Below are 25682 nucleotides of genomic sequence, written 5' to 3' on the forward strand. Positions count from 1 at the left end.
TAGGGAAGTCAACGTGGCAAATCACTAAAAGTCGCTTAAAAACATCGGAGGCTCCGGTTTGTGGGCGAGCGGGGTGAGGTCGGTGGTGCGCGGGTAGGAAAGTGTGATAAATGTAACCAAGGTGGTGGTGGGAAAGGGCCATAATGTAGTTTTATCCGTTTTGTGATGCGGTTACGCTATTGAAGCCGGCTGCGCCCGTGGGCGGCCGAACCGGTGAAGCATTGGAGGCGTTGCAATGCGACGGCAGACCAGACTAAAAATACAAGCCACGCTCTGCATGTCCAGGGTAGCGGTAACACGCCCTCAAAAATTGCAAAGCATGCACCTAAATGCAAGAGCTATGAGCGATATTTTGCTTTATTGACATCAATTGCAGAATTTTGAAGGCCAGTGTTTTGAGTAATGATAAGTTTTGATAGTTTTTTTTGCAGAATGTCACTGTCCCAACTTGATTTGACAGGCTACTTAACCATTTGAATGCCTTATTCATCAGATCAAACTTTGTAGGCAGCATTTGCTAAGTTTATTCTGACCATCCTCTTGTGCTATTTCCATTCATCATCTAAATGTCAGGCATAATGTCAGGTGGTAACAACAGGCCATTCTAGAGTGTTTACTCTGCAAATTTGTTTGTCAGGGAGGAATTCGTCTTACCTGGCTGTACCTGTGTCTCATGGTGGACCTAATGTTCACATTCTTAGAGGCCCTATTATTTTCTGCAAGCTTTTTAATGCAAGTGTGGAGAAATTCACAAAATGTCATAAAGACAGTCAAAATGCTGGCATGCGCTAGGACGTGGTGCGGAAGCATGTGGTGTATTTTTTCTTGCAAGCTGTGCCATGTTGTAGGGTGTCATTCATAATTTGGATGTGATTTGATTGATCATGATGTGGATTTCCCACTGTGGGTGGTATTCACCTTGCCTGGTAGGACCTAATGTGACTGGAAAGGATCACTATGGCTGCAAGCATTGCAACACATTGAGTGGGGATGTATTTTCACCAAATAAGTTCTAGGGCTGGGTAATAAAAAGTGGCTTAGCCTACCTAAATGATGGAAACTGGGTTCTTTCTGCATTTCACCCAGTTCTTAAAGTTTCCCTGGGGTTGAAGCCCCCCTGCCCATTGCCCTCTCTCCCTGCCAGAGAGCAAACTACATCCGGGACCCCTGACAATGGGTAATGCTGGGTTGAGTCAGTATGATGCCTGGTATGCATTCACTGTATGTGGTACCAGGCTGTAAAATGCATGATTTCCTTCATGATATACTTCAATGCCTGGGGATTTTGTAGATGTCATTGTGTGCAGAGTAGTTAAAACTGCCAATATCCTTGGTATTATCAGAAACTGGCTATTTTTTTCTCAAGATCTCAGTTTTATGTTCTGCTTGTATCATACTGCTTTAAATTCACATAATCTTTCTGTTTTGGGTGGAACAAAGTATGTATAACTTTATTTGTAATATCCATGGTGAACGAGCCATCATTTGGATTAGCTGTGCTAGCATTATTGTTATGCAATGGCCACTCACTCTGTTGTTTCAGTGTGTGTGTCCGGGATGTCACACTGATCATACCCCACATGTTTTTCATATTTATATCCATGGTTTCATATGTGTTTGTTTACATTATATATATGTATATATATATATATATATATATATATATATATATATATATATATATATATATATATATATACATTTTCTTAATAAAGCACAGCCTTTTTCAAAATTTTGTGTGTGTGAACTCATTATACAGCAGGGGTTTCAGCTACAAAGTAGTTTAAAGGGCTCAGAGTGGTTGGAAGATGACATTTGTTGGCCTTGGCAGCTGTGGGTGCTTCAGCCAAGTACCTTGATAAGGTACAAGAGACCATGGATGAAAGTTGTAGTGAGGCGAGTGTGACAGTGGGCACATTGACATCTGCTGATTCCATTTAATGTACACATGTGCTAGGGGCAGTGAACAGCTCAATGATTATTTGAACAGTTCCTTGGCCTGAGCATATCTGTCCCTGGTCCCAGTAGCCTGCTCACACCAGGTCCCTGTGGCATCCAAGCAGAACCCTCAGAACCCAGAGTGAAATTCAGGGCAAGAGCATAATATTGTGTTCTCAGTTCAGTTAATGCTCCCTGATAGATCACCGGGTCCTTTCAGGCTGCTTGTGACATCACACCTGATTTCGTGTTGTCACATTTTCTGTACTATGTTGATATGGCACATGCTGACATGTTGTCCTGTAAAGATTTGAGGCTCAAGTTTAAAGTTAAAGTTGTTGAAGTTTGAGGGTTTGAGGCCAGTGTGTTCCAATTTCCTGCTGAAATGAGAATTTCAACCTACGAGTATATATGCCTTAACTATGGCACGTTTGTAAACGAAAGGCGCCCTGGCGTCCCATGGGCAGCCATCCACTGAGGGGTGTGACCCCTGGTGTGCCCTTTGCAGCTAGGTGTGTCAAGTGCTGGGGGAGACTCATGGGTGTGCTGCTCCACAGGTGTGTCTCAGCTGCCCCTCACTATTGAGGAATTATGGCATCTGATGACATCAAAGAAGCGGTGCAAGCGGTCCATTCCATGACTCTACAGGACAATGTCAGCAATGGTACTGCAGAAAAGTGGGGACTCCAACTTCCGCATCTTTATCAGCTTGCAGCGAAGTTTTACAAAGGTGAGCATTGCTGATAGCACAGTCTGTGTGCAAATAGGGATATGTCAAGTCCACGTCAATTGCAAGAAGTTTCCTAACCAGATTCTGCCTTGTCATGCTTGGCCAGTGGCTATGCTAGCTAGAGATGTTGTGTCGCTTCACGGTTTTTGTACCATGATATGAGGATATCCAGACAAAGGTGGGGTTACATTTGCGCAATGTAACTACATCTGTATAAATAAGTTGTTAATTGCCCTTGCGAGGAACATTATTCACATAGATAAGACGGTAGTAATAGGAATAAGGCTATTAGAGGAATAGTGCTTTTGCTACTGTCTTACATACATCTAGACAGGCTTCCAATGGTAATTTTCAGAGAAGGAAGGCAAAGTGATCCAGCAGACGTACGACAACAAGCTTCAGTTTGTGGCGCTGACTCAGCAGGTGGCGCATGGTCCCTGCCGGCCCGAGAATCTGCCGCCGCTCGGTGTTCTTGACGTCATCGGACGCGACAGAAGGTACGGTGACGTCACAGCAGACGCGACGGAAGGCGCGGCGCCGCCACCTAGCCGGCACAGAGTGCAATAACGGACACGGACCGGAAGGGCAGAACAACTGATAATGGAATAAACAGTTATTAGGACATGATCACAACTGTGACGTGTTGTGACATCACTCAGTGCGACAGGTGGCACACCGAAGTAATGATATGATTAGAGAACCGTTGCTAGGGGATGTATGCTAGCGTCATCAACGTCATCAAACCCTGGCCGGAGCTACTGTGACGTCATTGAATGTGTCGTCAGATGGTATGTTGGCTTGGCACGTAATGGATACAATGCGCAGGGATGTTATATGATTGATCCATTAACTTGACGGAAGTTTGTGCTGGTGCCATTGCATGTGTGTGGTCCGATGCCCGCTTCTGTTTGTGAAAAAGCTGGAGAACACGGGTCGGAACCTGGTCCAGATTTCGAGGAGCCGTCTTCGCAGCGACACGGGATGATATCGATATACGAGCAAACAGACAATCGTACCGGAAAAAATGTTGGTCAAGGTTTGCATATCAGCACGCGCTATTGGGTACAACAATGGAGCCGTCCGTTAATGGACGTTTTTTTTGAAGAATTGGTGTCATATCTTTCAACCAGAGCAGCTAAAGATATGCCACCGAATGGTGTTGGCGAATGTACCGACCCCAACGCATAAGCGATGTCAAAACTGCGGTACACATAAGTGTGCCAGTGGTCAGCTGGAGAGCCGCCAGTGTCACCGAAACCCACCTCGAATGTAAGGCCCGTGGCTTATTTATATTGATTGGTTGGATCTTCAAGGCTATACGTGTTTACCGTGCTCAATATTCACCCAAAATTGTCGTATTCAACGAAATACTTGGCCCGCGACCGTCAAAACCGTAAATCATTGCAAATGAATCAATTTCGTGGACGAGTGCAAATGGACAACAAAATTGCAAAACCTGACCGGGGTTGTCGTCGGACGGCTTGCAAGCCGTGTTGTCCACGAATTAGCACCGGAATGCCACATCGGTTGACGCCGCCCGACAAGTCCTCGTTAAAGGTATTTTCATAGGTATTGACTGAATCCGTGGTGCTGGTTAGTCAAGATTTCTAGCTTGGTTAGCGTAGTTTTTTATATAATCTACGTGATGACAACCGGCAATTCGCATATCTGTTATGGTCTTGCTCGCCACGCCGCTTGAGTCCTTTCACGGGTTTCGTTGAGTGTGTTAGCAGCTCCGTGGGGTGTACAATTATAATGGCTTGGTAGTGTTGAGAACCAGTTTGTGTCTTGCTCCCTAGCTGGGGGCTCAGTGGGACCTCTGACGTCGCTCCCCAGGCAGGCGTGGCAGGCGCTGGGAGCTCAGCGTGGCTGCTGACGTGCGCTCCCTAGCAAGGGGCTCAGTGGGACCTCTGACGTGTGCTCCCCAGACAGGCGTGGAAGGCGCTTAGGCTCAGTGTGACCCCTGGCGTGTGCTCCCCAGACAGGCCGGCAGGCGCTCGGGGCTTAATGTGGCCTCTGACGTGCGCCTTCCAGCTGGGGCTCAGTGTGACCTTGGATGTGCGCTCCTCAGGCAGGCGTGGCAGGCGCTGGGTGACGTGAGCAGGGAGCAGGCCATGACCCAGTACGTCGACCTGCTGGACTCGCTGTGTCCGACCTTCAAGCCATACGCGGAGGCACACAAGTTTGACATGGAAGCCAAGCAGCTGAAAATGTGAGCTGCTTGGGAAGGGGAAATGGGGTGAACGTAGGAGGCGGCGTAGCGTCTTGTTCTTCGGGAGTTACTTGGATACGGCCTGTGCGCAGCTCTGAGAGGAGTTTTATTAATCAAGCCCCTGCCTGACTTTAAAGGGAGCGTTCCACGTTTATATGGGATTCTGAACTGAAGTATCCATATTAAAAATATTTCGGTGCTGTTCACAATACTGCCCTTCTGAAGATCTAACCTCGTCTAGTTTCTGAGCTACGCGCTCAAGAAAATGGGGAAGGGTGTGGGGAGACTTTCAAGGTCACCTTGGCATTCATGACGTCATAATGATGTTATTCAAATTCTGTCATTTCAAAGTCACGCGGTAGTCAAAACAAAAAATAGACAATTTTCGAGGCGTTCATATCGGGCGTTCGTGAGCGCGATTTCCAGATATAACGGCCATCAATTGGCTCTCAAAACCATGATGCATTGAGGAGTATATTACGAAACAGAATTGTGCTGTTTAGGGCGGTCTTTTTCGCATAAAAAGTATGCCACTATTGGTAAGTGAGTCTGCTCGATCATATCTGATGCTTGCTTCAATATCTTCGGATGTGGAACATTCCCTGTGAGTTATTCTGTTAGGGCGTGGGGGGGGGGGGGGGGCTGCTGATTGCCGTAACGCCGTCCCAGAGGTGCGTCGGGCGACCTTTAAAAAGATGCTCCTGCTGGAGCACCATCTGCTCCAGCATCTCACGGCCATGCTCCCACTCCTTTCGCTTCTATGACGAGCCAGCCGCTTTTGTATCGCGTGCGGCGGCGTGAGCTCTCACGTCCCATCTGACGTCGGGCGAGACGTGCGCCGCCGGCCGCTCTGTGCGGCGGCAGTGCCCCAGTGACGCCGCGCTCACGCGTCCTGCGCCGATGTGCCGCGGTCCGCTGACGGCTCCGATGTGCCGCAGTCCGCTAACGGCGCCCGTTGGCCGGCAGGGAGGCGGCGCGGCGGACGGAGCGCCAGGAGCAGGAGCAGGGCCGCCAGCTGCTGGAGCAGATGGCGCTCCAGCAGGAGCAGGAGGAAACCAGGCGCCAGGAGGAGACCAAGTGAGTGCCGGCTGGCCGTGCGCGTTCCGCCCTGACCTCGGTCGTCGCGACCTGGGGCGTCTCAGGCGGACGAGGCGTGGTCTTGAAGACGGTGCCACTGAGCGCTGCGATCGGAGTTGCCCGAACACATCGCCGCTCGGTCGGCAGCGGCGCCTGTCGCGCACCCTGATCATGCTAAGTACTCCTTTATCGGGACACAATTTAGGATGAGAGAAAGCAGCTTCGGGTGCCGGTAGTGTAGTGGTTAACGCGTCTGCATTAACCACTGCGCGTCAGGGAAACCAGAGGTGCGGGGCTCGATTCCCCGCGGTGCCCGCCCGTCCTGCCAGGGTGAGAGGCAGGCGACGTCATATAGCCTCAGCAGCTGAGTGCGTCGTAAAGCCCCAATCACACATACACACGCAGAGAAATCAGCTTTGTTGTACCAGGAGACACTGATCAACACGCAGGGTATTCAACAAAATCCTATAGTATATTGGAAGGGTCCGGCGACTCGACCAGAGGCGTGGGGTATTCAACAAAACTCTAAAGTATATTGGAAGGGCTCAGCGACTCGACCAGAGGTGTGGGTGGCAGCTCCCGAAGGTAGATTGCTGTTATAAGCATTGCTGATTGTGGCCATGATAATCCGTGTAGAGAACGAGGGCGGATCTTTGGATCCATCCTCCTTTGCGTGGATCAGCAATTTTCGAGCCTCATTGAGAGTGCTGGTGGTTCCATTGGACACGTCTAGCCGAGGTTCGCAATGCCCTCGCCAAGCCCAAACCGAGCAAGGTTCGGACGATCGACAAATATCCTGTTACAATGGCTGACGTCGCCAACGGCGCACCTGAGAACGGGAGCGAGACTTAGCGGAAGCGTGACGTGTCGCGTGCGCCGTCTGCCCATTGGTCGGACGGGCACACCATCATTCAGCAGCCGGTCCACCACAAGTATTCCCCCGCGGGGGGTTGGCAATCTATGGCTGGCATGGCCCAGCGCCGACTGCCAGGTAGAAGGTGCAGCAATTGGCCGTCGCATAAGTGTGTGTGCAAACTATCGGTCAGCGCAGATGTACATGGACTGGCCAGCAGCTGGAGTGTACATAAACTGTACGCCAGCTGGGTCTCGCGTGAACTGACGCCGGATGGGGCTGTGCGGGATCAGGCCGCCAGGGGCGCTGTGGTCGGCTGTCGTCGGGGGCAGGCGGGCGGCTCGTATGCCAGCCGCTCCAGTACATGCGGTGGCTGGAGCGCGGGCAGTGCCGGTGAGCGGGTGCAGCAGACGTGATCGAGGGGTTCGCCCGTCTGAGGTTGGCGGTGCTGGAACCCGACCGAGGCAAATGTGGCGCAGCTCCCGTTTGGTTATGTGCGCGTCTTTAATCGAGTTTAGTCTCGGGTGTATTTTTGGAATGAATTGAACGGAGGAATCTGCAGGACTGTAGTCTTATGCATACATAAGTTGTTTAGTGCATTAGCGAGGAACAACATTCATATAGACAAGACAGCAGTATTAGCATTATTCCTCGGAAAAGTTAGATGGATATTTCGGCAACATGTATTTATCGAAATACATGTTGCCGAAATGATTGAGTCTTTTGCTGTTGTTTTGATAAAGTCATGTTGTCGAAATGTCAACCTAACTATACCTCCATTCTCTTGGTTTTTCCGAGGAATAAGGCTAATACTGTCTTATTTATGTTCCATATACGGTATTTTCTTGTCATCCCACAAATATGTTAATCAGAATGTTCAGATCCGTGGATAGGGTGGAAGCTGCTATTAATTTAAGCTCCTTCAGAACATTGGTGGGTCTGAGGGACAGCGTGGCCTAGGTCAGGCAAAGCAAAAAATACAATGAAAAGACGGAACGTCTGCAGCGATGCTTGGTTCCCAGGGCTTTAATACCATATTTGTACCCCCTCCCCGGATACGTTTGATCGGCCCTCGCTTTGAGGTGATCGAACGAAAGAAGTCTCACGTAAGAACGCGATAACTGGCGAACCCATTCCAAAGTGCAGGCATTCTGTTACGACGCCCTTGACATCACCTGCCATTAACCAGGCCGACTTTCGCGCGTGACGGTTGACAGCCACGTGCAGCTGTCGCGTAGAGGCGACAGTGGGGTGGTGACCACCGGCCAGCGCTGCCGCCGTGACTGCCGGACAGCCAGCTCCGGGTCCAAGTGCAGTGAGACCTCGGCCGTCATCTGGGGCCCTCGTTTGTGGCGAGCTCTCCGTTCCGGTGACCGCGGGTGGGGGGAGGGGGGAGACAGCGCGGCGCGCTCGTGCCGCCGGCGGATCGGCTGCTGTGTCACGTGGCGCCGGACAGGAGCGCGTCGCTGCGCCGCGTCCCCAGCTGCCCGGCCGCTGTTGGTGGCGCGAGCCCCGTGAGCGGCGCTGTCGGCCTCGCGCGACGCCGCTCGGCGGGCGGCCTGTCTCCGTCGGGGGCGCGCGGTTTGTTCCGGCGCATTAAGCGTGCATTTGTACGCCCCTGATGCGCACCGCTCGGGCGAATTCTGTCCCAGATCTGGGCCGGACGTGTTCGTGGTCCGGTGGCCGGTGAGCCCCGGCGCCCCGGCGCCCCGTCCCGCGGCTCCCGCACGCACGCACGCCGGTTTTTGTCGGCCCGCCGCCCATCGATCGGGCTTGCGAGGGGCGGGGGTCGATCGGTGGACGCTTCATATGTGGTCTCGGGCTCGAGCTATCAGCGCTGTGTCGCCGAACCAATATTGGCCGCCGAACCCAGAGCGTAGGGCCGGCGACGGCACGGCCGGCGCGCGGCGTGCGTGCCGGCGCATCGCGACGCCTCGGTTCGGCTGTTGCGGATGTGTGTCAGACGGGTGGCGAGCGGTCCCAGGGCCGTGCGTCCGTTGCCAGACAACCGAGTCCGGCACGGAACAGTCTGGGTGCGTGCCCAGCTTGCGCGGTTGTGCCGCTGGTCCCCAGGCTACTCCGCATGGTCGGTGATTATAAACTGGTGCTTAATTGGATTGAGGCATGGCTGAAGCATGGCATTATGATCAAAGACAAAAGCCAAACAAGACCACTTTGTCCTGTTTTTTAACCTACTTATTAGACTATGAGGCTTATGGTTATTGGTCCTTCTGTGGTTATTAACTGCCCCAATGGCTCCACTGGCGGAAGCGCTTTCGACGTCGTTGGCTTCATCAGTTCCTTGTCTGGTTGCATAATCGGCCCGTCGCCTGTTGTCACCAGAGACGCAACACATCTGTAATGAATCAAAGCGAATCATCAGGAGGCCGCCGTCCCCATTTGTTTTGCCTCCCACGGTGCGTGGGGTTTGTTTGCGCCTCCCATGGTGCGTTCGTGGGGTTTGTGTGACCGGGGCCCAACGTCCTCTTGTCACGCATGCCGCTCCGGTCGGCGGCGGTCGGTGGCCGTGTGGTCGTGTCCGATCGCCAGTCCGCGCGCTCGCTCGTGCCCTCGATTATCCCTCCGTTTGCTTGCGTTTTCGTTCGTCCGCCCGGGCGCCCTCGTTCGTTTTCTCGCTCGTTTGCTTGATCGCTCGTTCGTTCGTTCGTGTGTTCCTTCGTTCGTTTGCATTTTTTTTCCGTTCGCTGTGTCGTCTATTCGTTGAGGCATGCTCCCCTACAGTCTCTCGTCTTTCGTTTATTGGGCGGGCCCGGAGCGTGTGGTGAGCTTAGCCGGCGTCCGGCTCTGAGGACGCTGACGCCACGGGGTTCAGCTGACCTGCTGAAGTCTCCTTCCTGCCGGGTCCGGCGTCCCAGGGCGCCACCCGCCGGCCGCTGCTGCCGCCTCCCCCGCCTGTCCTCCGCCGCCGCCCGCTCGGCACCAGCGGAGGTTCGCGGTTAGCGAGCCGTGCGCTGATGGCCGCTGCGGCAGCTGATCCCCGGCCGCGGCCGGCCGGCGGCCTCACCGGGCCGTATTGATCACGGGACAGACAGGCGGGCCTGTCGCCGCCGCTCAAGGAGTGTCTAATCCACGGTCGATGCCCCTCGGTCGGCCGACCGCCGGCGGTCTCAGCGCTGGGCCCGCCGGCACCGATCCCGCCGGCACCGAGCCCGCCGGCACCGAGCCCGCCGGCACCGATCCCGCCGGCACCGAGCTCGCCTGCACCGAGCCCGCCTGCACCGAGCTCGCCTGCAACGAGCCCGCCGGCACCGAGCTCGCCTGCACCGAGCCCGCCGGCACCGAGCCCGCCGGCACCGATCCCGCCGGCACCGAGCTCGCCTGCACCGAGCTCGCCTGCACCGAGCCCGCCGGCACCGAGCTCGCCTGCACCGAGCCCGCCGGCACCGAGCCCGCCGGCACCGAGCCCGCCGGCACCGAGCCCGCCGGCACCGGCCCGCCGGTACCGATCCGCCCGCACCGAGCCCGCCGGCACCGATCCCGCCCGCCCGATCCCGCCGCACCGAGCCGCCGGCACCGAGCCCGCCCGCACCGAGCCCGCCGGCACCGAGCCGCCGCACCGAGCCCGCCGGCACCGATCCCGCCCGCACCGATCCCGCCGGCACCGAGCCCGCCCGCACCGAGCCCGCCGCACCGAGCCCGCCCGCACCGAGCCCGCCGGCACCGAGCCCGCCCGCACCGAGCCCGCCGGCACCGAGCCCGCCTGCACCGATCTCGCCGGCACCGAGCCCGCCGGCACCGAGCCCGCCCGCACCGAGCCCGCCGGCACCGAGCCCGGGCTCCGGTTGCCAGGCGGAGGACGTTGCCGCGTGCTCCTTCCTCTGAACGCGAACGGCACATTTGCGGAGCCGGCTCGGCCTTTTTCGCGGCGCTCTTTTGACGCACCGCGTCGTTTTGAGTTCTCAGCGAGGCTTAAGATGTGTTGACGCCTTCTAGCCTTCGCAGTGAGAGCTGGGCTGCGTGTTATGTTCCATCGGAGCCATTGTCACCTCAAGGGAGCCGTTGTGTACGTCGTGACCGTATGCCCCTATACCTCGGTTGTCCATCGGCAACGTGCGTGACTACACCGCATACCAAGGCGTCATTCCCCGCTCCTGTGTTAGCAGTAGCGTTCTCTCCTCGCAGAAAGCACATCAAGGAGGCGCTGAACCAGCAGACAGCCACTCAGTTCCGAGCGTACGCCGAGCAACAGTACCCGGGCAGCCCTGAGCAGGTGAGCGTCACCGCTGTCGTCTCTCCGCGGATGGCGGACGATGTCGGGCAGCCCTTCTCTCTTAGCAAGCCCCCCACCCGCCCTCAGCGGCACTGGCAAGGTCTGGCCCTGCCCGTGACGAACGGCTGCTCCCGTGTCGGCAGATGTGAGACGCACCCGTTGCGCGAGAGACGTGCGGGCGGCGTTGAAACATTGAAACCCGCGCTGTTGTAATCGCGCGCGTCGTAGTAATGTTCACCTTGTTCGTTCGACGGGCCTCACGTCGTCTTGTAGGCGCGCGCTGTCGCTGCTCGTGGCTGACGCGCCGCGCTGCGCCCAGCAAACGCTGCTGATCGGCCAGCTGCAGGAGCAGCACTACCAGCAGTACATGCAGCAGCTGTACCAGCAGCAGTTGCAGCAGCAGACGGCCGGGCTGTCGCAGCCGACGGCCGCGGCCGACCAGCCGCCGGCCGAGCCAGTCCCAGCGGCCGGGGCGACGACCAGCGCGGCGACCAGCACGGCGGCCAGCACGGTGACAAGCGCGACAGCTAGCACGGCCGGTACGTCGTCCGTGTGTGCTCGCTTGCGGGCGGTGGGTTGGCTGTTTGACGCTGACGTTGGCTTCAGAGATGGCTTGGCCGAGACTGGCCGAGTATCTGATTGGCTGACAGTCTGCGTGGGTGGTGACTGATTGGTTGACGGTCTGCTTGGGTGGCGACTGATTGGCTGGCGGTCTGCCTGGGTTGTGACCGACTGGCTGACGGTCTGCCTGGGTGGTGACTGATTGACTGACGGTCTGCCTGGGTGGTGACTGATTGGCTGACAGTCTGCCTGGGTGGTGTCTGATTGGTTAACTGACTGGCTGGCGGAGAGTTGGGTGGATGCAGTCTCCATTGACGTGGAGTATACCGGTGTGCGGTTGGAGAGCTGTGCAGATAGGTGCGTGGCTGGATAATTGTCTTTGATGGTGGCCTGTCTGGAGAGTCTGCTGGATTGCTGTGTGGGAGCGGAAATGGCGACTTAAATGATAATGACGTTAAGATGTTGATGGAACCTACTGAATGAAGGAATTAAGATTTGAAGACTAGACAGAATTTGACAAGGGAGTGAACGGATTAGGCATGGAAACTGGCAATTTCCACTTCACGCGACATTGTGTTTCCGGCGTAGCACACTCCGCATACGCGTTTGTGTGTGTGTGTGGCAGTTTTCGCACGGACGCCACCGCTCTGTGGGTGGCATTCATCTCAGTCGGTTCGCCTCTGCAAAGGCATGCGGCGTGTACGCGCGCTAACTCGCAAGCTCACACATGCATCCATAACAATGGCCTGTACACTTGAACATTGATGATAATGATGATGATGATGATGACGATGATAATGACGGATGATGATGATTCAGGCTTTATGGCGCGTCGACTGCGCTGGTCTTGTGACCTCCATGCGTTACTTTAATTAGTGTTATATTAATTAACAAGGTGCAGTAATTGGTGCCTTGGCTGGATGGCTCGACTTCTGGGGGAGTTTATAGCCGGCTTTTTGCCAGCTTTTCGATTCGTTAAATTATTTCTGTGACATCATTGCATGCTTTTCCTCCAGCTGTTTCGAACCGTGGTAAATATCTTGGCCGAATTAGTTGTGGGCGTTTTCAGTCGCCACCAGTTTCCTCCCTTATGTCGGTGGGGGCTGCATGCATTGGCCTGCAATCACGGGGTTGAGCACTTGTGTCGTCACGAACATTTCACAGTACGGAGTAATATGTGCTGGCTGGTGCCATTACTACCCGGGCCCGTCAGTGCCCTGGGCGTGTCCGAAGCTTGTCCACCGGTGTCAGGAGTGCGCGTCCGCTGGTGTCTTGAGTATGCGTCCGCCCGTGTCCTGAGCACGTGTGCACCGGTGTCCGGAGTACGTGTCCGCCGGTGTCCTGAGCACGTGTGCGCCCGTGTCCCGAGTACGGGTCAGCCGGTGTCCGGAGTACGTGTCCGCCGGTTTCCTGAGCACGTGCGCGCCCGTGTCCTGAGTACGTGTCCGCCGGTGTCCTGAGCGCGCGTGCAGCGGTGTCCTGAGTGTCCGTGCCGGATCGGTGCGCAGCGGCGGCGGCGGCGGCGGACACGGGCGGCGGCGGGATGTCCACCCGGGAGACGGAGGCGCTGCTGGAGGCGGCGGCCGAGGGCGAGACGGACGGCCTGCTGGACGAGTCGGCCGGCGAGGAGACGGAGTCGGCCGACGGTGAGCGCGCCGCTCCCGGATGAGGACGGGAGGACGGCGTGACGGACCTGACCGACCTGACCGTCCTCCGCCGTACGGGACGTGTGCTGGCTGCTGTGGGGTCTTTTGGCAAAACTGCCGAAGTTGTGCAGCAATGTTATATAAGATGTCAGAGTAGTTTGAGCAGTGTTTAGACGTCCTTGTGAGTGTCAAGAAATGACTTCTTACGTACGCCATACCCCGATCCTGGCCATTTTGCACTTAAGATGTCTTGCACTGCTGAGTGCTGAGGTAAGAATTGTCATTCATAATCGATTGCCTGTTTGTATCATGCTCTCAGGAGTGTTTTGCTCTGAGGGATAGCGTCATTGACGTATCGTCATGTCGCAGTGGGTTGTTCGTACTGAACGGAAACGTCCACCATGTCAAGTCGGAGGGCGTGTACAGTGTGCCTTGATGCGGAGCACTGACTGTGCTCGCTCGGCCGCCGCAGAGGCCGTGCCCGAGGTGGGCTCCGCCAGCATGTGGACCCGCAAGGACCTGACCGAGTTCAAGAACGCCATCCGCGCCGAGGGCGGCGACGCTGTCCTCAAGGTCGGCCACGGCGAGACAGTCACGGTCAGTGAGCGAACCTGACGCCGCCCGGCGGTACTACTGGTGTGGGCCTCCGCCGTGCGATGGCGCCTCAGGCGCCCGCGTCGCCGTTATCGACGCGCATTGAGTGGATGCAGAGCTATGGGCCTGGACGAGTAGGTCCTAATGTTCTTAGTTCAAGAAGTATATGAGTAAAAATACGATGCGTTATCATGTATATCCGTATTGTTTCTATCGCGGCTGATGTCGCTCGACACCGTCCGAGCTAAAACATACAGTGCTCGGCAAGAAGAAACGGTGACACCGCTGCAATGCAGAGCACCATCGTGTGGTGCTCTGCCAGGCCGTCACAGGCGTTGTGAGCACCGCCAACGCGACCGGCGGCGGCGGCTAGCGTATGGTGACGGCCGCCGTCCGTGTCACCGCCCCGTAGATACGCGTGCCCACCCACGAGGACGGCACGTGCCTCTTCTGGGAGTTCGCCACGGACAGCTACGACATCGGCTTCGGCGTGTTCTTCGAGTGGGGCCCGTCCGACGACAACGAGGTGACAATCCACATCAGCGAGAGCGAGGACGAGGAGGACGACCCGGAGAATGGTGAGCAGCGCTGGGGGGACGGGCGCGTGGGCGGGCGGCCTCCTGGTGCTGCGTGAGCCGCCGGGGCGAGGTGGCACGCCTGATGCGTGGATGGGACTTGGTGCAGTTCTCTTCCTAGGGGTGTCAGCCGAACAGGGACGTGGCGTGTGGCTGTTGGGAACCTGGTCTGCTTCACTCCGTCGCAGAGCATTCAGCGCATGCGTGCTATCAGTGTATTAGCGTTCTCTTTGTACCCTGCAGTGAAATGTATAGAAATCTGAGTTTTGTGGTGCATACTTTTCCCCAGTAGTGGACATATTGTAGAAACGATTGTCGCATAACTTCGCGATCACTTTTCAAGCGTGTATACCGTACGCTTCTGTGTGTTATGCATCATCCTAAGGCATCCATTATATCGCAATCAGTGTAAAAGAGGTTACCTTCTACAAAGTATCGTCTAATTTTTTCTTCATTGAACGAGTCTTACTTTTTTCTTCATTGAATTTTTTTCTTCATCCAATTTCTTCATTTTTCTTCGTTGCAAATAATTCTGGCTCCTCGAAGTAGTTCATTAGCCCCTGCCACTCACTAACGTCTGAAATGTGATCGCTGTTGCGCTCTGTCTCCCTCCGTAACGCTGTGGACCAGGGCGTTGCTGCAGCGAAGCTATCATTGGGTGACGCCGTCCCTCAGTTAGCCCTAGTTAAGGCTCCGTTGCATTGCCGCAGCGTGCCGAGAAAACGTCAAACAAAAATGGTTGCACGAGGTGAATCAGGGGAATATGTGACAACTCTCCATTTTACACTCAAGTCTCGGCAGGCTGCACGCCTGCAGAAGGTATTTTTGGAACAAGCGTAGTAAGCTGGTCCAGTTCCTTCGTTAGTTTTGGTAATGTTTTTTATGAAGCGTCTTCTTTTGACGCTATAACTCTGCAAAATTTTGCTCTTAACGTTGGCCCAGTTGGATGGAGGAGTGCCACGTTGCGGTGCTTCGCTATTAAAGCGTTGTAGTCGGTAGTGTTACGGCCGGAGACAAAGCGCGAAAGAGTCCATTTTCTCCTTTTTTGTTCAGGAATTTTGTACTGAAACTTTTTTGCAAAATTGTCTGCCCGCTGCAGGCAAGATAGGACCAGAAACTATTTAGCAGCCTCATGCCCCTGAGCAATTCGTGAAATACATTTGTCCATGCTTTAAACGTACAAGGACCGGGGCAAGCCACTTTGCAGATGCGTGGCATGTGCGACGCACAGGCTGTGTATATGCAGTAACACATGCCACGCACGCGCTGAGTAACAAGCGAACAAGAAAGCGACCCCAAGCCGAAACCCAGCCAAGGACAGCGTGCGCGGTGTGTTGTTCGCCTCCCGCTGGGCCGGCGGCGGCCGTCGGTCCGGCCTGGCCCGGCACTGACGCCGTGTCGCGTCCCGCCGCCAGCCGACGACCCCGAGCGGGGGCCGCAGGGGGGCCGCGAGCAGCAGCAGCCGGCCGCCTGCGTCATCCCCGTGTACCGGCGCGACTGTCACCAGGAGGTGTACGCCGGCTCGCACGTCTACCCCGGACAGGTGGGCGCCGCCTCGCTCGCAGCCGCGTCCGGTGCGGCCCGCAGGGGAGGCAGCGTCGGCGACACGCGGGTGTTCTGCTTCGTGACGGTGGCCTGTCGCGCGCGAGGATTTTGACTTTGTCGGGCGTCGTTGTGTCGTTTGTATGCCGTTTTTGGTGGTACTTAACGGGCTTTGAAGCGAGATCAATGTCAGGGCATCGTAGTCCTTGTTTCACACGTCTAGCAGCACGTCTCACCCCTGCAGAGGCTTCGACTGAGCCGCCATGGCAGACTTTACGTGGGCTTGCGTTCGTAGAAAGCCAAATGCGCCACATCGCCACCAGATGACAGGCGCTGCGTATCCTGGCATCGCCGCGTACGGCTCCCCGCGCCGTTCACGCCTCCTCGTCTCCGTTGCAGGGCGTGTACCAGCTGAAATTCGACAACTCCTATAGCCTGTGGCGTTCCAAAACGCTCTATTATCGGGTCTACTACACTCGATGAGTTGACGCGTCCCCTCGCTGGCGTGTCTACCACGCACGTGGTGAGAACGCTCTCGCTATGCGCATTCGACTTCGTGACGTAATCTGGTGTTGACGCCGGAGAGCTCCGCCGGCTGTACTGTGCGCCAGTTGGGGGCGCCTCGTAGGCCTGCCAGGCTTCGTCCTGTTGTTTGTTACCTCCCGCCGGGCTGGCATGAGATGTCGCTGGGTGACGACAGTGGCGCCGCCAAGCGGGCGGTCGTGGCGTCTCCGCGGCGCTGCCTGAGCTGTATCTGGAGCTGTGAACTGCCGTCTCCAGACCTTCTCGCCTTCTTCCCGGTGCGTTGCGGTGGGGGGGGCGGGGGGGGGAAGGGGTCACGTGTAAGTGGCCCTGGAGCTGGTTGGGTCGGGTGACTGCCAAAAGCATTGGATATGGTGATTTTGGGCAACTGAGTAGGCATAAACAACTGTTGTGGATGACTATTTCCCAGTATCTGTTGTTGCTGTAAAGTGTTATGTGGGCCTGTCACGTTTACTAATATGTTTCCCAATACGGCCCGGAGTGTCATGTGTTCGTTGGCTTTGACGCACCTCCTGACGTGTTTGGCAAGCGTTTGTTTTGTTAGCGTTACTGCATATGGTCGCCTGGCAGTTCGGTGTCTGCGCTTACCGTGCTACTCATGTCTCGTTCGCGTGTAATGAACCGCGGTCCCTGCGGGGATGCGCCGCCCCCGCCGCTCGGTCCCGGTGCGACGGAGCCCGTGCGTGCGCGAGGGCTGGGTCAGGTCACGCCCCGGGGCGCCACCGGCTGTCTCCCGTCACGCCGGCCTGTCGGCGGCCGCCGCCTCGCCGTATGACGGCGGGGCTGCGCCGACTCACGGCGCTGGATATTACGCGTTTTAACGGGCGAACGGCCGGCAGCGCCGGGATCCCCTGCGCGAAGGACCCCGGTGGAGGTTAGCGCGCGCTGAGACGGTGGGGTGGCCGAGCTTCGGCCGGTGTTGGTCGTACGCCAGCCTCACGGCACGCCAAACCCCCATGTTCGGTCCCCCACGTGCCGCTGAGCGACGTGGGCTGGCTGTCCGTTGTTTGCCCAGTGCAATGAATTTCTACCGGATGGGTGGCTGCTGCTCGGATGGGCGTGTTTAAGCCTGGCATTGAGGCAGATTGCAGGTATGTGTAATAAAGCTGTGTTGTCGGGATTGTCTGTTCTGAGTGGGTGTCGGTACTATAGATGCCTTCTCGAAGAAGACGCCACACGTATCTGTGCAGTCGCATGTGGGAAGTTTTGATCGTAGCCTGTTATTTGCCACAGTGGACAATGGTGGATTAATTCAAGCTTGCGAAATATTTTCTGGCATTTTGGATTTTGGTTGTTCACAGCACCCGCGCGCCGACATTTTTCTTCATACGTTTGTCTGAGCTAGCGTTTCCCCGTTATGCTTTAGCGCATGATAAGCTATTGTGGCGGTCGTTTGTCATGGAAGCGGACTGTGTGACGTTGAAGAACGATTCGACTTTTTTCGGAAAATTTTGTATGAGTACATGCGCTTCGAGTGGCCTCAGGTCATGTTCTTTTCCTCAAATTTCTTGCTGGCATTTAGAAAAAGTGATGGGTGCTCGTAATTCACCATCCCCGTCCCACACAACGCCCGAATTAGAGAAGCGTGCATTGCTAAGACGGGGTGTGTTTCAGAGCAGCCATCGGTCGACTGCTTGACCGCGGGGCCGGCTGGTCAGCGGCGAGGGGGGTCACTCTTGAAAACGCACGCCAGGACATTCCGACCGTGGATCTGGGATGCATAAATGCATTCCGTTCACGATGTGGTCACGACTGCGGATTCGCCGACGGTGTCCGGCCCTGCTACCTATCGTCCAGAAAACGGGTTAGCTAAGCTGGGCATCACGGCTTGGCATCGCCTAGGACTTTATTTAAAGGAATTGTTTAAAACTTCCTAAAACAATCCATACGTGACGCCGTCGTCAAAACAGCCATGGAGACGTTATAGCGAACTGAGGGACTCCGGGGCGAGCCGTATTCTCACTACGGTCGCAACGGCTGCGGAGATCGGAGTGTGACGCCGTCGGTGTCTGCTGTCTTCGAGTCACGAACAGATTCCTCGTGGTCGTGTCCGGTAAATCGTGTTTGCCCGCTGCAAGTTTGAGGTCCCCTACTCCGAATACGACTGGTCAAAGACGCGGACTCCAGTTGTTGGGGTGCAGGCTGGTCCGAGAACCCTGCCGTAGAGGCCCGATTGCCTCAGCGAAACAAATGCGTGCCTCAACTGAAGTTAGCGTTATTGCCAGCGCCAAACCCCTTTCCTGTCGAAGTGAATTTATAGGGCGGCAGCAGCATGGGCCTGCCGTATTTTTTTTTACAAAAATTGTCTGGGTGAAGTCGGGTAGCAAATCTTCCATGAGCTTGTAATAGTCCAACCTTTTATGAATTTGTAATGTAATCGTCCGACTTGACTTCGATAGGGGCTTTGCTGACGCGTGAAATAATGTCACGTTTGCGTTCGACCAAACGCACCCCACGGGATGGACTCACTGACCTGGGCGAGGGCCGCTCCTGCTACGTCTGCCTTGTCATCAATCTTGGCGTCAGACCACGTATGTTGGCTGCGCCAGCTGCAGCTCGCGCCAACGGTAGCCTCTACCTGGGTCACATCAAAAGAACACCTGGCAGTCTGTGGGGAAGTGTTTGCTTCCTGTTCATCTTATGCGTTATGTTCACCTTGCGTCCAATGCGATGGAGCTGAACGCACAATCAGCCTGAGAGTATGGCACAGCGAGACGTTTCGTGTCGACGGTGAGACATTAGAGACAAATTAGAAACATCTTAGAGACACGTCGCGCGAGCAGCAGCTAGTCTGGCAGCGCCGAGCCCTCCCAGCCCCGGAAATTGCCGCACCTGTACTGAGCACGCGGTGTGTCGGCGCCAGCCGGCCGGTACGACCGCCAGCCGTGGGCTGTTGCGGGCTGACATCCGGACATCTACCGTTGGATTCAAGCCATGTTGCTCGCCGTTTTTCTGAAGGTTGTTGATGTTGAAATTGAAATCCGACTAAGGTGTGTGCGAAGCCGGCGCTGTCGCCAGTGTGACCATGAAGCTGATCATGCCCTCGGAAGCATGAAGCCCTCATGCTTCCGCGGCACGCTCCCGGTGTGACGGGGCATGTCACATGACATGCCCCGATGTCCTGCCCCCTGACACGCCTTGCGATGAGGCGGGATGAAACGGTGAAGGGAGGGTACAGCTCATCGAGAGGGTGTGTGATGCCGATGCCAGGCTGGCGCGGCGGCAGTGCCGACACCACGCTCCTGAAAAGGAATGCATCTCATTCCTCCATCTGAATGACGGCAAGCCCGTTCCATCTCCCGATGTCTATCCCAATGGGTTCAACGTCGATGGTGGTCTGGTGCGGCTTCGGTGATAGCATCACGCTCCTCGAAAATAATGCATCGTTGATTGTTATTCCTATATCTGATCGAAGGTGACGGCAAGCAAGTTCAGTTCCAAAACATGCACCGTTCGCCTGCTTCGGTGATTCATTATCGTCGTCCCCGCACCCCACCCTCCTTCCACCGTGCACTCACTTTACCCCACCGCTTTGCACCGGCTTGTTATCGCTACCCCTGACTCCCCTTGCCTCTGCCGAACGTCCACTCCCCACCAACCTCAGGGCAAATACGTAGTGCAATATTAGTTTGGACGTCGCGCCGGTGGCGGCGCCGAGTGGACGCCGTCTCAACCGACGAACCGGTTTCATCCGGTGTGCGCTCGGCGAGTCGGCGCCGACATCGGCGGCGCCGGCCGCAGTCACGGCACTAGCCCGTTTTGACGGCCGCCCTGGCAGCGGCGCAGTGACATCTACCGCAGGCTGGTGGCGGCACCTGGCAACTGCCGGTCCCAACTGACGAACCGGTATCAACCGGCACGTGGCGCGCTTGGCGCTGGCGGCGGTAACCGCGACCCCGAGCTGAGCGCTTTCGTCAGCGGGAAGGGACCCGCGCCGTCGCCACCTACAGGAAACGTGCAGACGCTGATGCGAAAACCTTTTCCGTAGGAATAGCTGCTAGTGTATATCAGCGGCACCAGCGGAGTTGCACACACACAGATGATGCGTTATGTGCGAACCCGACTGCAGAACATAGTGGTGTACCTTGGTAAGCCGAAATCCAAAATCCAAGGATTGGATGCTAAAAATAACGCCTTCGTGCGGCATGGGACGACGTAAGTGGTATCAGACATCACAGGCGTAGGAACGTTTTAAAAAGTGGAAGGGGGTGCAAGCTCAGGGCGTACTTCACCAACTTTTTTCTGGAAAACAAGCCCGATGACCGGGGGGGGGGGGGGGAGGAGGGTAGTGGTGGTGGTTATCGCTATTTATTCAAATGTAGTGACAGCTATTCCATATATGCATCTAGAGCTATTTCCCACTGGTGTACACTCTTGCCTATGCGAATCATCCATGTCATCCGGGAAATAAGGCTATCCAGCTTCCCAAAATTATTCGTCCATTTCAACGTTGTCTTTCCTGGGGAGCCGAAATGTCACGAGCGGGTAGGCATTTTGGGACATTGAGGAGGCGTCTGTATCCACAGGGCAGTTGCCAAAATATGGCCTGAGCATAGGCTGGTGGAAGTTTTGAAAGTGATTCAATAGCTCACAGCACCACAAATTTTGCATGCGCCTTCATTTCGCTGCCTGCTTTTCAGGAGATAAGACTTGTCGCGGCATTTTAGGCGGAAACGAATTCGGAAGCTTTAAACTGCCAAAACCATGTGACAAAAGCCATAGAATTGAAGATTCTTCTTTGAAAACCAGGCCACAGAATGAAGGCCCTCCTGTCATATATTCCTTGTCTGAGCCCCGCTCCCGTCCACCGTCGGTGGCCACTGCCCAGGCCCGGCTGTCTCCGAATGCCTGACCGCGAACTAATGGTATGATGGTTCAGCATTGCTACTGCGATGCAGCACTGCTAATTGGGGTGCAAAACATGTGTTGGACACCTGCAAAAGTACCTTTTTCCGAATTATCTTCCCCTACACCACACCATCCCAGAAAAATGCCGCCGGTAAGCTGCCTACTTTAGGTATGAATTGGTCCAACGGACATTTAATTGCCCGTCATTCAACGTAGATGACTTGATCTGCTTTTGTGTGTAGGCAGGGGGTAGCCAGATCCTTGCTAAGAGGAACAAATGGTTGAAAACATGGTGATCCCCCTAAAAAATAGCCATGGGTATAGTTAACTTGTTTACAAGGGATACGGTTTTCTTCGTTTCATTGCTATTTTTACGTTGTCACCAGAACAGAAACCAGAAGCTACCGTGAAATCTATTCTGTTTGCATTTTTATCACGCGCCCGGGTGGCCGGCTAGATACCCTTCGCTCGGGTGAGGGATCAATTTGAACCTCCTGAGATCTCAGGAACTAAAAGACTAGAGACACCAAATTCACAGTGTGTTGGCCTGTACGTGAACTCACTTAGGTGAAAGTTTGAGGTTTCTAGGTCATAACTTTCGGGTCAAATAAGGTCAAACAAGGTCAAATTCCAGGTTGGTCTCTAAAGTGCCCCAGAACCTAGATAACTGTTTCTTAGCAAAAGGTCACATGTTCAGTTAAGGTCAGTGACCTTGTTTGACCTTTTGAAGGTCATGGTGACCAAAATCATACAAGACTGCTCTGAGTTTTGCATTTGAATAACGGGGAAAAATTATGCTAGGCAGTATGTTTCTAAAAACAAAATGTTGACCTAGGTCATTTTAGGTTAATGACCTATTCTGAGTCATAATTAATCCATGGACGATGTGTAATGCGGTTCCTGGTATCAACAAATTCGAAATGAACACAAGAAACTATCACATACAGCAAGCCCTAGAGTAATAAAACAGGTTGGTTTTGGCCTTGGTCTGACCTTTATACCTGACCTTAGGTCAACGTAATTTGCTCATTCAATATTTGTGTTGCCTAAGAAAGCATCTCAGAGATGTATGGCTTCGTCTAACACTCTATTGCTGCATCATATTGAACGATTCCCTAGAAGTTGCCTTCGCTCAAACCATGGCCTGACTTTGACCTGCCTTAGGTCAGCGGCCTTATAAAGTGCATCTAATCTTTTTATGCCAAGCGATCCGCTATTCAATTGTCTACAGCTAGGCAAAACCTGGCGTGGCTGCGTCGCGCCGTTCGGAAACCAGTCTGGAAAAGCCTTCGGGGAGCGAGTCAATTGCCCCCCCCCCCCCCCCCACTCCAACCGCGTGTTACGGTCAATGAACTGCAGCCATCAGGCGTTTAACGACCGCATGGAATAAATCACCGGTGTCCTTAATTTGCAATGGCTTAGTAGACTCTTTCAAACTCGATACAATTCAGAAGGTTTTTCATAATGTTTCATCTCCGTTCTACAGACATTGAGGACATCGCCAATGTAGATTGTAGATCGATGTTTGATCGAAATTTGAGGGTGAAAATTCTGATTGTCGATCGAGTGGTCAAAACTGCGTATTATCATCGCCAAGCCATGTTTGTCTGGAAATATTCAACATTCGGTCAGAATCGATTAGTGATACAATTCAAATAACGTGGTTTTTAACATGCGCGCTTGCAAATCTTAGCAACAAAAACCTCGACAACCTGCGTTGCAGTCTCTGCAGTCCGCGGAGCGCTAAGTGGGTAACTTTTCGCCATGGTCCACTGGTGGACAAAAATGTTAACGGTTCTAAAATTATTACCTTTAAAAACTTTAATTGGTTAGTAATAAAAGTTAGGTGACATAATTTTAAGCATGCGTACTCGCAAATCTTAGTAGAAAAAACTTCGACTCCAGGCGTTGCAGTCTCCGTTGGCCTCGCAGCGTCGGCTCAACGGCTAATACTGAGCCGTGGCCAACGGGTGGGCGAAAATGATGACGCTTCTGTGAGAAGTACGTTTGCACGCTTCAGGACATCAAATCTTACATCTACAAGGCAGTCTGTGCGCATATTTCACGTGTGCAATTTTTAGACTGATGATAAGACCGGGTTGGCCCCTAAAACACCGCGAAGTGGTGCCGGAATCTGGTGGTGAAACTGGAAGAATGAAGATAGATTCTCTATTTTTTCATGTTTCTGTAACTTTTAATTTGTCCAGAAGAGAGACTAGCACGGCGCCCGCCGTCTGGTGGCACATGCAGGGGCCGAAGTCGTTCGGTTTTACGGAAGACGCAATCCAGACCATCGCTGTCCTTGCTTTTGAATTTGCGGGCGGGCATGTGTAAACTTTTTGATGCACTTTTTCACTAATTCATTCTGAAAAATGAGCGTTTTAGGCCAACATGGGATGGCCTTGCTCGTTCTTTTAAACTCATTTCGACCTACTTTATTCAGCAATAATGAGACCTTCACTCTACTCAATAATAATGGGGCCCCTTCTTACCTTCCGGGTAAGGGGCCCCTTGAGTAGAACACCAGGGGTACATTACCGGTTCCGATCAAGAGCTGAAGGTTTACGCCGTCCCATCGCGAAGCGTCTTCTGGCTGTCATTCTAGCGACACGCGGCGGGATCTCCTGGTCGATCCGGTGGCCATTGGAAGTATATATCATGTCACATTGTTTCCCTCCCTGATACGAGAGGCCTTCTGACCCACGCAGTTGGCCCCGGATCAGCACAGGGACCCTCATTGACGCAAGAACATCGCTGATCGCCAAAGGTGGTCCAATAATTGTCACACAGGCTCTAGTTCCGTGTTTTTTCCGTTTTCTTCGGAGATATTGAGGAATCCCTGAACGTAGATTGTAGATGAAATGGGGTCCCAAGCTTGTAATAACATGGCTAATCGCTGTTCGTCTTAAAATGTTCAGGATTCAGTCAGAATTGATTACTGATAAAAATTATGCAATGTGGTTTTGAATATACGCGCTCGCAAGTCATTGCACCAAAGGCTGAACGCCCGGCGTTGCAGTCTCCATAGGCCGCGTGGCGTCGGCCTGCGGCTGTGATATTAGGCGATAGTCAATAAGCAAACGAAAAAGATGACGCATCTTGAGGAAGATGGCTGTTGAAATAGGTACATCGTCATGTATATTTTAATGTGGTGCAAAAGTAAGCTAAACACAGCAATAATCTGAAAAGTAGGGGAGGGGGGGGGGAACAGTCAACACGGCTGCCCCCCCCCACCACTTTGAAAAGTGAGGGGGGCATGACCCACCTGCCCCCCCCCCCCTGTTCCTATGCCCATGTCAGACATCAGATACCAATGATCATGTGCGCACGCATCTTTACTACACCGAAGACTGATGGACCCAGAGACATGTGGATCTGATCAGTGACCGGGGAAGCCCCTCTTTCACGTGCCTGACAGGCGATGTGGGCGATCTTGGGGATGACGTTCGGGTACTTCTCTACGGACTATCACTCCACGATTAGCTAACGATGGGTCTGCCCTGTCATGGCAATTTAAGACGACGAAACAGAATGGCTCTTATCATTTCCGCTGAAGGTAATTGTGAGTAAACTTGAATATTTGATCGGTTATTGGTGGAAGTGAGGTGAACGACAGGCATGTGCAGTTTTCATGGCTGTTTCCTTCGATTCATTCCACGGCATGTAGTATTCAAGATTGACTTTCAAAACGCGAAACTGGTCGCATCCTGTCGGTTGTTACTCACAGGCGTACCCTTAGGAAGAAAATAATTGAAGTGGTATATTGATTTTCGCGCGTCTGACTTTTCATCTTGGTTCCTTAACACCTCTGGGCGCATAGATAGGACTTCCAAAAAACGTTCCGAAACGGGTAGAACCATAGCCTGCGTTCTCGTGCGTGATTGGCTGCACGCATCGATCCTCAAGGGTCGTCAGACCGCGTTGGTTTTGAAACGTTACGACTGGGGTCACCGGTATCTGGGCTCAGTCTCCGCCCGTGTTGTGCGTATTTTTTGCATTTGGCGAATATCACGTTTCTTGCATCAACTGCCACTGCAAGGTCGCATTTTGATCGCATTGCAGTGTTGCAAGAAATCTACACTTGATCAAACGGCTTGAATGCAAGTACCTTGAAGTAAATATACCAAGCTTGTAGGTAACTGCGCCTTTTATTGCGGAAAACTCAACGCGTAGCTACGAGCAGTGGTTGCGAAATATCATATTCTGAGATGCACTTCTTATTTTAGAAAGTTGCGTGAAGTCGCGGTTAGAATGTGCAAAGTATCAGCTTTTGAAATTCGTCACTGCGCAGGCCTGGTTAGGATAGCCATTCGAATTCAATCAAATCACCGT

The 25682-nt window shown here is 54.2% G+C and overlaps 1 protein-coding gene across 1 annotated transcript; it reads left to right on the forward strand.

The window, feature by feature from the left end:
- The first annotated feature begins 2 nt into the window (after positions 1–2).
- LOC119094499 (Golgi resident protein GCP60) lies at positions 3–17620 on the forward strand. The gene is made up of 12 exons (XM_037217557.1): positions 3–93; positions 2496–2668; positions 3024–3165; positions 4740–4880; positions 5847–5957; positions 10954–11041; positions 11361–11447; positions 13209–13248; positions 13721–13845; positions 14255–14420; positions 15833–15960; positions 16359–17620. Exons 2-12 carry the CDS (start codon positions 2530–2532, stop codon positions 16440–16442), a joined length of 1251 nt encoding a protein of 416 aa, XP_037073452.1. The 5' UTR covers positions 3–93; positions 2496–2529; the 3' UTR covers positions 16443–17620.
- The last annotated feature ends 8062 nt before the right edge of the window (positions 17621–25682 follow it).

Source organism: Pollicipes pollicipes, unplaced genomic scaffold (assembly GCF_011947565.3).
Source record: "Pollicipes pollicipes isolate AB1234 unplaced genomic scaffold, Ppol_2.1 Scaffold_4002;HRSCAF=4701_pilon_pilon_pilon, whole genome shotgun sequence".
NCBI classification, from domain to species: domain Eukaryota; kingdom Metazoa; phylum Arthropoda; class Thecostraca; order Pollicipedomorpha; family Pollicipedidae; genus Pollicipes; species Pollicipes pollicipes.

Coding starts and splice junctions, on each gene's coding strand:
- LOC119094499 (XM_037217557.1), top strand. CDS start 2,530: ATGGCATCTGATGACATCAAAGAAGCGGTGCAAGCGGTCCATTCCATG. Junction 11,042..11,360: donor ACCCGGGCAGCCCTGAGCAG/GTGAGCGTCACC, acceptor CGCTGCGCCCAG/CAAACGCTGCTGATCGGCCA. Junction 14,421..15,832: donor GGAGGACGACCCGGAGAATG/GTGAGCAGCGCT, acceptor TCCCGCCGCCAG/CCGACGACCCCGAGCGGGGG.